This window comes from Haliotis asinina, chromosome 4 (assembly GCF_037392515.1).
Source record: "Haliotis asinina isolate JCU_RB_2024 chromosome 4, JCU_Hal_asi_v2, whole genome shotgun sequence".
NCBI lineage: Eukaryota > Metazoa > Mollusca > Gastropoda > Lepetellida > Haliotidae > Haliotis > Haliotis asinina.
This window is the reverse complement of record NC_090283.1, coordinates 10,316,892-10,329,774: the sequence shown is the minus strand read 5'-3', so window position 1 is coordinate 10,329,774 and position 12,883 is coordinate 10,316,892. Positions and strand designations below refer to the sequence as shown.

Genomic DNA, 12,883 nt, shown 5'->3' with positions numbered 1-12,883 from the left:
AACTTGGCAACATAAATGATGCAGAGGTACTCTGAAAGAGGTAGGAGTTCTTGCATATTATTTAGAAGTTTGCAACTGCCATCTTTGTTGACACTGGCAAGCTCGGTAGTAACGGTGGCTCAGCTTGGTTACTGTGATAAAGCTGAGCCAGCCAAGGGAGGTAATAAAATGAGCTGTAGATGCATCCAGGGTAGAGTTGAGATTTATCAGAACATATACCCAGGAGATGTCGAGGATGATTGTTACCAATCACATCTTAAAGTCTATGGACAATGCCTATTAACCTAACCAGTTGGAACCAGGAGTCACCATGGGGTTTCATAAAATACTGAAAATCCTTTGAGGTCACATATGCCTAAGCAAAGTGGAGTTACCTGTAGTTTGATCGGACTGTTACCGGGACTGCTGCGGCTTTCAAAGCCAGGTCTATTTTCATACATAATGAAGGTGCCAGTGCCCATGTAATTATAATTTCTGAAAAACAGAACAAGTTTGTGAAACAGAACATAGTTATGTATTGTAAAGGCACAACATCAAACATTTTTTACAATATTTTGGCATATATTTTACTTTCCATTCCGAAAAAAAGTAGGATACATTGGATCTACAAAATTGATAAAATGCAAATAATGAAGCCTAGGAGGAAACAGATGATGAAGATATATGATGATGAAGATCGAGGGATATTGTGAAAATTTTTCATCTGTATGGATATATATTACTTTTTCTCATATGCATTGACAAGTGGTAGTGCATGTTTCATTTACAATATTTCAAAAAAAATTGTACGTATTTACGATAACCTGGAGTATGTAAGATTTTCATGAACAGTTCAGGGGACCTATATGTCTGAGCAGCCACTGGAGGGAGGGAGTGAGTGAGTGAGTGAGTGAGTTTAGTTTTATGCCACACGCAGCAATATTCCAGCTATATGGTGGTGGTCTGTAATTTAAATTGAGTCTGGACCAGACAGTCCAGTGATCAACAGCATGAACATCGATTTGCACAGTTGGTAACCGATGACGTGTCAGCCATCCTGACCACTGGATCCCATTAGTCACCTTTTATGGCAAGCATAGGTTGCTGAAGGCCTATTCTACCCTGGACCTTTACGGGTCAAGTAGATGCTGGAATGTGTAAATATGTGAAGCTCCCCATCCTCATTCACTGACCTTCCATCAAAGGAGGTCAAATGGGGGTCATTGATGGATGAGCAGATTGCAGACTTCCCATCACGGTCCTGCACTTGTATCTGTAACAACACATGAATTTCATATCTTAATGATTTGTCAATGGTAGGAAGCTGTAAGGATAGAATGTTTTCATCCCAGCATAAAAAATAGCCCTTCTATAGACAATTGAATCATGTCGGGTAGTGATAAAAATGCATTAAGTTTAGCAAAGACTTTACATAAAGTCCTTAAGATAAGAAATGCACCCAATTATGACTGGATCTTCAGCTTATGAGCTGAAATATCATTTGATACTTTGGTAGTAAATTTTTATTGAAATGTACGAGTGCTTCTTAGATTGTGCAAAAACATGACAATGGAACCTGCTATGTAAGCCCAGCACCAACACACTTTTTTCAGAATGCTGGAATATAGGCCTTCATCACATGAACTACCATTATGCATTTCTGTTCCACATGGCATGTTGGTCATGGACTCATTTTACATCACTCACTATGACGGCCTTAATGTTTAATGGGCGGTGGGGTAGCCTAGTGGTTAAAGCATTTGCTCGTCACGCCGAAGACCCGGGTTCGATTCCCCACATGGGTACAATGTGTGAGGCCCATTTTCTGGTGTCCCCCGTCTTGATATCGCTGGAATATTGCTAAAAGCAGCGTAAAACCAAACTCACTCACTCACTCACTTAATGCTTAATGAACAATGTAGATGTAACTTACACACGTTTTGAAATAGATGTATATAGTCGGTTTTCAGTGAAAATATACATTAGTTTCACTTTACACAAAATGTAAATCAAATCAGTGAAATTATGATTGGGAATCCTTATAATTATACCTAACCAATTGAACATTAAAATTTCAAAACTCAATTCAACTTAGGATAAAAGTTGTATAACAAACAATCATATTTTATCTAATTCCATAGAAGTGGTTTCATTTTACACGCTCTCACGTGTGAAAACTTTTGAATGAAAACCATGAATAGAATGAGTGATGAAAGTAGTACCAGTAATGTCAAAGTTCATGCATTAGCCAATCAAATCACTCGAAGGTGTTATGACACACCTTTACGAAGAACCACGTGGGTAATAATACTCCTTACAGTGAATGGGCCCAAGGCCTCAGACATTGTCTCCACAAGTGGGCTTCCTTCCAATCTCTCCATGGTGACTGTTGCCTCGACTTGCTGGTACCCATCTACAACGTTGTCAAGCACTGCTGATAACTCAAAACTCTGTTCTTCAGCATTGTTGGAGGCATCAAAGACGATCTGGCATGTGTCAGAAGCAACTTGTTGGATTGCATTGTTATTCGGGCACCTGAAACAAAGTTGTACAAAAGTTTGACAACAACAAGTCACTGTACTGACTGTCTTGACGTTTTCCATTAATCATGAAATAATGCCTTATCCCAATTTCAAATGAAGTAAATTTACAGTAAATGCTGAATCTTGAAGGGTGTTAGGGTGTCATTTGGCAGGCTGGCTTCAAATGTTAGGGCTCTAATATCTGTGGTAGCTCTTGTGGAAAGTGACTTTTATCTGTATATGCCTCTGATTACTCGGTAGTGAATGGGTACCTGAATGGACAAGAGCAATGACTCAACATCATGATTTCATTGTATTTTAAAGAAGACAGCCATATCATTCCTCAGTGATAGCAATAACCAAGTCCTCAGTCAATCAGGACAAAGGACCCTGGCACCAGGGAACAGGGCCCACATGCACAAAGTGATTTTAGCACTAGGGCTATCTTAGGTCTATACTATGGTATGGGTGTTATGATGATCATAGCACCAAGAGTCGCAAGTTCGCCCAGGTCAGAATATTTCCTGAGGTATGACTTTTATCTGTATATTCCTCTGATTACTCGGCAGTGAATGGGTACGTGAATGGACAAGATCAATGACTCAACATCATGATTTCATTGTATTTTAAAGAAGCCAGCCATATCCATAGCCTTTTCCATTAATCATAGCTATATCATTCCTTAGTGATAGCAATAACCAAGTCCTCAGTCAATCAGGACGCAGGACCCTGGCACCAGGGAACAGGGCCCACATGCACAAAGTGATTTTAGCACTAGGGCTATCTTAGGTCTATACTATGGTATGGGTGTTATGATGATCATAGCACCAAGAGTCGCAAGTTCGCCCAGGTCAGAATATTTCCTGAGGAGGCATGGGAAGGGAAAAGATGGCAGATGTTTGTTGTTGAATGCCACTCTCAGCAAAATTCCAGCTACATGGTGACAACTGTAATTAATCAAGTCTGGACCAGATGATCCAGTGATCAACAGCATCAGCATAAGCATCAATCTAATCAAATGGGATACAATGGCATCAGTCAACCAAGACACTGAGTCTGACCACCTGCTCCCTTAATCACATCTTACAGCAAGCATGAGATGCTGAAGATGAAATTCTAACCAAGCTCGTAATGGTTAGATGGTGGATGTTGAATTGTCAGTACTGTTATGACAATGTTTGACAAGCTGGTGATGACACCTTGCTTAAATAATTGCCATGACAAGTACACTGCCTGCTCCCCAGTCAGTAAGTGACAGCTGGAGTGCTTTGGTTGAGTGGACTTCCAGGTCACAACACTCAACAGTTCTGGGTACATCAGATGGTTAGAAAGTACTCATCCTATTAAGTGACCAGCACCTGGGCCTCATTTTCTTGTAACTTTTCTCATAGCATTGTACCTCTTATACTGTAACACAGGAGGTAATTCAAATAATTTCCTACAGTATTCAGCTGTTTGCATGCTGTGCAACGGCTGATAACCACCCTTGAGAAAACCCTGCCCATATGCCTGTATTATCCACACTGGAGTATGATGTACCCTCAAATTCATCCTGTTTTTAATTGGGGCTGTAGGAGCCAAACATGGGCGAAACAGCTAATATAGGCAGGTGGTCCAGTACCCCCATTGTCTATACTACTAACTCATCGAGTTGTAGAGGTTTGTGCACAAGTGATGCTGAATGAGCTGAGTTGGCCCGTACAAGTAATGTGTGAGCTCCACTTACAAAACTGCAGTAAAGGGTCTGAATCGAATGCATATGCCTGTTTAATGAACATGTGATCAGGACATTTTTTCCCCTAACTTTTTCTGATGTGCAACTGCTGAACATTCTCACCTTGGAATGCTGGGAGTTGCTGAGTCAAAACTGATCTTGAGTCTGATTTCACCATTAGTTGATGATAAGGCTTCTGTAAAGTCAAGTGCCCTTAGAGTCAGTTTGACGGATGGTCCTCCTTCTGCCAGATAGATTGTGTCGTCGGTGCTCAAGGAATGCTGGAAAACATGTCAAAGTAACCAACAGTCTTGACAACTCCTCATCCATAAGGCTAAATAAAAAAAAGTTAAATGTTTCTCGGGCATTGGCACATTACTTATATTTGTGTGCATAACAATTTTCTATTGCCATTTAAAAAGATAATTTTGACATGGCTGCGTCCCAATCATCTATTTGTCCACTATAAGAATTAGTGTCTGTGAGAACGAGTGTGACTGAATTTACAACTCATTAACACATGCTAAACTTCGCAAGCGGTATTTCTGGGAGAACAAAATAAAAATGTCTTCCTTCATCATCACTTTTTTTTTCTATATGTTTTTTTTAAAAAAAACTACCACCCTTGTCACTTTTGCAAAAACTGTGTGCAAGAAACATCTAATTTTTTTATGGAGCCAATTATTCAGGAATTGATTTAAGAGATGTTAACCTTCTTGCACGAGGTGCAACCTAAGATTAAATCCTAGTTGCACCAGACAAATTCCAGATGCACTGCTTTTTTTTTGCAAGAATGAAATATGCATTGGAATTATTTGATGTTTTTTTCTGAAGTTGATCCACTAAAAAACAGACTTGCACATGGTGCAAGTTAGACTAATAATGAGGTTGCACCTGGTAATATTGGGTTGCACCAGTGCAAGTAACAATTGAGCCCTGTTATTCTGCATTTAAGTTTTGAAAAAGATGTAAAATATTTTAAAAAACCAACAACCAATTCAAAGACAATAATGACTAATGTGTTTGACATGGGAAGCAGAAAGATTTGTGACCATGAGTGATTCTGATCATGACAAAATAAGCTTGAATGAAGAAAACAATTACGCCAGTAATACTGACACTGTTTTTGTCATGAAATACTTACACTGATGACGGGTAAGCGCGTACATGAAGTTGTCAAGATGCTAAGCTTGGATCTAAATGCTGTCATCAAAGTACTGGAGATATTGCTGCATTGTCCAATAGCCTTGCCCAGACAAGCCTGCACTTCCTTCAAATCTCTGAAAATAAACGTGCAGATGTACTGAAGGTGTCACGGCTAGGGATGACTACTGAGGAGGAAACAAGTCTATTGCAACATACTACTGTGAACAGCTATTACAATAGTATTGCTCATTTAGTCTCACTTAGAGTCCTGACCCAAATGAATGTATACAATGTATAGTTTATATGAAATAAAAACAAGTTAAACTTGTTTCAGTCTCTTGTAATAACTGACAAAGAACTTGAACTCCTGATCAACTAAACTTTTAAAACAGAACTCAATGGTGTTGCAAGTCTGCAACTAATCAACCTCTATTTTGCACTGCATGTTTATCAAAGGAAGTCAATCACTGAAGACTCTCTCTCTCTCTCTCACACACTATTGATGCATTGATAGGTTTCCATTTGTACCACTGATAAATTGCTATGAGATTCAACAACCGCAATCCATCAAGAGGCTGATGCATCATTACAGCCCTAGTCACAATAACACAGTTACATAAAGTTTGTATGGTGATAAAGACGATAGATTCAGTTTGTGTCATGATACTGCAGATACGTACAGTTTGTGTTACAATCTAGAAGATACGCACGGTTTGTGTCATGATACAGTAGTTACACAGAGTTTGTGTAAAAATATTAATACAGCAGGTATGTACAGTTTGTATCACGACATAGCAGTTACACACAGGCTTTGTCATGATACAGCAGGTACATACAGGTTTTGTCATGATACAGCAAGTACATACAGTCAGTGTCACGATACAGCAGGTATGTACAGTGTCATGATACAGCAGGCATGTGCAGGTTGTGTCATGATACAGCAGGTACATACAGGTTGTGTCATGATACAGCAGGTACATACAGTAAGTGTCATGATACAGCAGGTACATACAGGTTGTGTCATGATACAGCAGGTACATACAGGTTTTGCCATGATACAGCAGGTACATACAGTCAGTGTCACGATACAGCAGGTGTGTACAGTGTCATGATACAGCAGGTACATACAGGTTGTGTCATGATACAGCAGGTACATACAGTAAGTGTCATGATACAGCAGGTACATACAGTAAGTGTCATGATACAGCAGGTACATACAGGTTGTGTCATGATACAGCAGCTACATACAGGTTGTGTCATGATACAGCAGCTACATACAGTAAGTGTCATGATACAGCAGGTACATACAGTAAGTGTCATGATACAGCAGGTACATACAGGTTGTGTCATGATACAGCAGGTACATACAGTAAGTATCATGATACAGCAGGTACATACAGTAAGTATCATGATACAGCAGGTACATACAGGTTGTGTCATAATACAGCAGGTACATACAGGTTGTGTCATGATACAGCAGGTACATACAGTAAGTGTCATGATACAGCAGCTACATACAGGTTGTGTCATGATACAGCAGGTACATACAGTAAGTATCATGATACAGCAGGTACATACAGTAAGTATCATGATACAGCAGGTACATACAGGTTGTGTCATGATACAGCAGGTACATACAGGTTGTGTCATGATACAGCAGGTACATACAGGTTGTGTCATGATACAGCAGGTAAATACAGTAAGTGTCATGATACAGCAGGTACATACAGTAAGTGTCATGATACAGCAGGTACATACAGGTTGTGTCATGATACAGCAGGTACATACAGGTTGTGTCATGATACAGCAGGTACATACAGGTTGTGTCATGATACAGCAGGTAAATACAGTAAGTGTCATGATACAGCAGGTACATACAGTAAGTGTCATGATACAGCAGGTACATACAGGTTGTGTCATGATACAGCAGGTACATACAGGTTGTGTCATGATACAGCAGGTAAATACAGTAAGTGTCATGATACAGCAGGTACATACAGTAAGTGTCATGATACAGCAGGTAAATACAGGTTGTGTCATGATACAGCAGGTACATACAGGTTGTGTCATGATACAGCAGGTACATACAGTAAGTATCATGATACAGCAGGTACATACAGGTTGTGTCATGATACAGCAGGTACATACAGTAAGTGTCATGATACAGCAGGTACATACAGTAAGTGTCATGATACAGCAGGTAAATACAGGTTGTGTCATGATACAGCAGGAATGTACAGTCAGTGTCACGATACAGCAGGTATGTACAGTGTCATGATACAGCAGGTACATACAGGTTGTGTCATGATACAGCAGGTACATACAGTAAGTATCATGATACAGCAGGTACAAACAGTCAGTGTCATGATACAGCAAGTACATACAGTCAGTGTCATGATACAGCAAGTACATACAGTCAGTGTCATGATACAGCAGGAATGTACAGTCTCAGGATATGTACAGGTTGTGTCATGATACAGCAGGTACATACAAGTTGTGTCATGATACAGCAGCTACATACAGTAAGTGTCATGATACAGCAGGTATGTACAGGTTGTGTCATGATACAGCAGGTACATACAGTAAGTGTCATGATACAGCAGGTATGTACAGGTTGTGTCATGATACAGCAGGTACATACAGTCTGTGTCACGATACAGCAAAGTCACAGTACTACACAAAATTAAACTACACTGCAGTAGAGATACTATGTTTTCACTGGTAATTCAATCGGCATTGAACTTTTGGAAGACATACGTCTTCAGGCAGCTTTTAGAGATTGTCAATGATTATGATTTCTTTATTACAAAGAGGATATTACACACTATCCCACAATTCAAGAAATCCCCCCACTGGTCATGGTACTAATGGGGATTGAACCACGGACATTCATCTCCGCAGGCTGAACACTTGATTCACTACACTACAGTGTGATGAAAGGTGCAGTAAACACCCAAGGTCACCAAATGGCTGACAAAATGCTGAACTCACCCGCAGGAAGACGTAGCGGTAACCTGGTTGAGGCAGGTGTTTCCATCAGTTTCGGCCTGTCCACATGTAATGGTGGTCTGGCACTTGGCTGTGTAGCTCTCCTGGAGGTACTGCATCACTGCAGACAAGGAGTTGCTGGTACCGCAGCTCCCCAGACTAGCCGGAGACACACGGCTCAGCATCAGCGGAACTTCACTGAAGTCAGAAACATTTCATGACATTCACATCTGCAGAAAATCATGATTTTAGTCATAGTAACATCATGCGTTCATTGTTTAACGGATCTGTAAAGATCTTGGTTAGAACTGGTCTTCAGCAACCCATGCCCGTTGTAAAAGGTGACTTACTGGATCAGGTGGTTATCTTATCCCAGCAGCATAGATCAATGCTCATGATTTTGATCACTGGATTGTCTGGTTTGTCCACCTTACAGACCTTCACCTTATAGCTAAAATATTGAAGGGAGTGGCGTGATATGATGCAAGCGAGTGTGTAAATCATTGAAATCAAGTTAATAATAATAATGATGAACGTTGCATACCATTGAGGTACACTGTCACAGTTCTACTTGGTCACTGAGCCTTTTGCTTGTAAACTGGTTGCTTAACACCGCTCTCAGTTATATTCCAGATATATGGCTACAGTCCCTAAATAAACAAACCTGGATCAGACAATCCAGTGATTAACAACTATTCAGCACTGACTCTTATCCATCAGTCAAATCATGTGACTAGCTTAGGTTTGGAGACTGATTCTAACCTGTACTTATCATGGTGTCAGAAACCATGGCAACCACCCTTGATTTCTATAAGCCATTCAGCTATGCTAATAACATAATGAGGGCAGCTTTACTAAAATATCGTCCAAACATGAGTCTGTATTGAGAACAATAAACATACTTGTGGACACAATTTGTCAGCTGAGTTTTACAGTGATCCCTGTTGCAATTACGCCTACAAATGATAAATAATGCACAAATGTATCATGTGCTGAAAACATGCTCTAAAGTTATGGCCCAGTCAAAGAATCAGAATGCACTCAAATTTCATTCTCAGCTCCCTGAGTAGTATACAACCAAAGTGAAGAGCAAGAAGGTCATTATGTTTACTACAGGGTACCCATACACTGCTGAGAAACAGACTGGGTAAACATGCAATAACAGGAGACATATAACAATGGGCAATCTTTTTGTTGCGAGGGGCGATAATTCTCCTTTCAAAATGCTATAAGCGATGGTCCAACTTCTTGCTTCCGGTCTGGTGTCCGACTCAATATGCGCTGCGACAACTTGCTACATGTAAAGAAAGAACCCAGCTTACGTGTTACCGTGTTCATCTTCACTGAAAAAAAACTATTATTTATGGCGAAGAGCTATTCATGTTTTGCTTCGTTTTTTTAATTTCCGAGCGGAGTACAAATTGACACAATATAGTTAAAGAGGAAAAATGCAATAAACAAACGGTATAATGTCACGGCATTTCCTATGACAGAACACAAGGCAGTGCAAGTCTTGGGACAAGCTGGGTGTCGTAGCATATATGAAAATTGTTGTTAAATATTATAAACTCCCATGTTATTTCCACTGGTAATTATTGAACTATTGTGGCACTAAAACCTCACAAATAGTTCCTATACTACCACAGATCTCCAAGTAAAAAAATCGGAGATAAACCTCCAATCAACGAGTATGCCATGGAAGGCCTTTATCGCAAATTTGTGATTATTACACATCCCTGACAAATTAAGAAATTCTGTATAGAGTGCAACAGTTAGAAATATATTAATTACGCTTTGTGCAGTAATTCCTCACTCATCTGAATTCATTGTGGTTTTAAATGTTGACACTACTGTATATTTTTATGTATACTTATAAAAGTGTCATACACCTATTATCCAAGCAATTAGTTGGTTGCATCAGAAACACCAGTCATCATAGTTTGCAATAAAATATTTACCCCTTGTAAAATAAGTCCATCAGTCAGTGTTGTGAGTCATTTCATATATGTGAATCTATTGATTCATTTCTTGCAAAAATTTAACAGAACTTAAACATCTTAATATAAATAGTCATTTACAGACATTTGTCTCAACACATAATTCTGACCCCCCAAGAAGATATGTATGATACAGTACTTAAGACTTTCTTGCCTTGATAACATTGTATTGACAAATATTTCCCATGACAGACCGTATACTATCTATCTTTAACTTTGGATTCTGATTTTCATTCAACAGTTCTTAAACGAAATGGTTATATGGGTTTGTTAGGAATTAACCCAGAAAATGTGTTTAAAATCAATATATAATTTTGATGACATTTTTCGAACTTAACCCCACAATTTTTCCATGAAGACGTGTTTATGCATTTGTTTATTTTTTTACAAATTTGGCAGATAACATGTATATTGACTGAGTAAAGTCATGCATGTGTACTTTAATATTAAAGTACACATGCACCATCATACAAATACTCAGACAGAATTAGAACATGGTACAGTGCAGCTATAATGTAAACTGGGAAAGGATTCTGAATTTTTTTTTTTGTATTTGTGTTAGAATTTGACTGCAACAAAACATGAAGAGCTAGCTCTAATAAACAGACTATCAGCTTCACTATGAAATAATAATCTGATTATTGTGAAGGCAAACTGTAAGTAGACACTGCAGTAAAATGTAAACCATTTGTTGCTTACGATATTTAACAGTGCCATTTATTGTACTAGAGATTGAAATTTATTCTTAGTATGAATATGTTTATTTTTCAGTTATGTAATAAAGAAAAAATAATTCAGTAAATGCACATTTTAATATTATTCCCTTTTATTAAAAATTAAGAAACAAAATAAGTTTGGACCATCCGGATGAGCACACCTAGTGGATTAGTGAAGGGAAGATAAATTCAAAAAGATCGCCCATTGGCTTCCTGGGTAGCACAGTCATTAAAGTGTTAACTCAAAGACCTGGTTTCCAGGTCCCAAATGGGTACAATGTGTGAAGTCCATTTCTGGTGTCCCCTGCCATGATTTTGCTGGAATATTGCTAAAAGTGGCATAAAACCCAATTCACTCACTAACTCACTCACTCACTGCTATAATAACAGTTTCGGTGTTGGGCTTATTTGTTGCTATGTGTTTTGTACAGAGGCAACATGTACACTACACCATTGTACATAGCACTACTTGAGGACTGGACTCTGTACATACCAGCAGAAAGCTTGTGTTTTGTACAGAGGCAACACATACACTACACCATTGTACATATCACTACTTGAGGACTGGACTGTGTACATACCTGCAGAAAGCTTGTTTTGTGTAGGTGGGATTAGTGGCCAACTTCACCAGCAGACTGAGAAGGACATTCGCTTGGACTCCCAGGGGACACGTGGGGGCAGTGCCTGTAGAAACAGTATAAACGATAGTCAACCGATAACACATGTTGTATTTACTTCGTTAACTTTCTCCCTGACATTACCCACATCACTGGATTGTCTAGACCAGACTCAATTATTTACATATCACTGTCATATAAGCTGGAATACTGCCAAACCAAACCAAACAATACATCCTCATTTAAGTAACTGTGTCCGATAACAACCCCTCACAGACTTTGAGATCAAGCTTTTGGTAATCCTTAAAACCAGCTGACAGTTGACAAGATTGGCTGATTTAACTTGTATTTTTGTGCAACTTATGGATAGACAACAGCAGTATAGAGGGGGAATATAACTGCTTGATAACTGTAACTTAGAACGTTTAACTTCATTGACAAAACTTCATTGGCAAGAGCTGTTCATTGCTGCTTCAGTTGAAGGGTAAGAGGATATATGGTTGTTGTCAGGGCAACCATTAGGGGCCATCTGTACCAGACATGACGCAAATCTTGTCTGGTGGGACAGAAGTATGATGCTGAAAATATACACACATTTTCATGAGGTGTCTCTCATACTTCCCTAACAACTAAGACAAGAACAGACTTCACAAACTTCCACAACAGTGTCATTAAGGTGTCTCTCATACTACTTCCCTAACAACTAAGACAACAACCCACCTTGACAAACTTCCACAACACTGGCGTTAAGGTATCTCCAAAGCCGACTGACTATAGTGTCCATGCCTACGCCCACAGGTGTGGTACCCAGTTTATCATTTATACACATCCTCGTGACCTCAGCAGCATTGCACTGGTCCTCTAGGGACATGGTTGTTGCCGTCGTCTCATGGTAGGTGAGGATCCTGTACGCCTGTGTCTGGAAGGTCAGGATGCAGGAGTCAGCGCTGTTGCCGTCACAACGGACCTGTGTCCTCATGTCCTTGATGGCCTTCTTCAGACTGTAGTCGGCGATGGCCCAAGACTGCGGGGAGCAGTCGACAGTGTTGTCAGAGATGCAGCTTCGTGCAGTCGTGATAAGCCTGAAATGACAAAACACCTTAAAGGGTATGCTCATGAATATGCCGGCTGTACAATGAAGGGTAAATCATCAAATCTGGACACACAATCATCCATGCGCTCAGGGTATGCTGTCATGAAATCA

The 12,883-nt window shown here is 39.6% G+C and overlaps 1 protein-coding gene across 1 annotated transcript in view; it reads right to left on the bottom strand.

The window, feature by feature from the left end:
• LOC137280757 (uncharacterized) overlaps positions 1–12,883 on the bottom strand; it is a 100,734-nt gene that overhangs the window by 12,341 nt on the left and 75,510 nt on the right. The window contains exons 50-57 of the mRNA XM_067811973.1: positions 12,400–12,761; positions 11,644–11,746; positions 8,353–8,547; positions 5,360–5,495; positions 4,339–4,496; positions 2,298–2,514; positions 1,173–1,252; positions 375–474 (exon numbers count right to left, since the gene is read on the bottom strand). Coding sequence (XP_067668074.1) covers positions 375–474; positions 1,173–1,252; positions 2,298–2,514; positions 4,339–4,496; positions 5,360–5,495; positions 8,353–8,547; positions 11,644–11,746; positions 12,400–12,761 — 1,351 coding nt within the window. The remainder of the gene's footprint in view (positions 1–374; positions 475–1,172; positions 1,253–2,297; positions 2,515–4,338; positions 4,497–5,359; positions 5,496–8,352; positions 8,548–11,643; positions 11,747–12,399; positions 12,762–12,883) is intronic.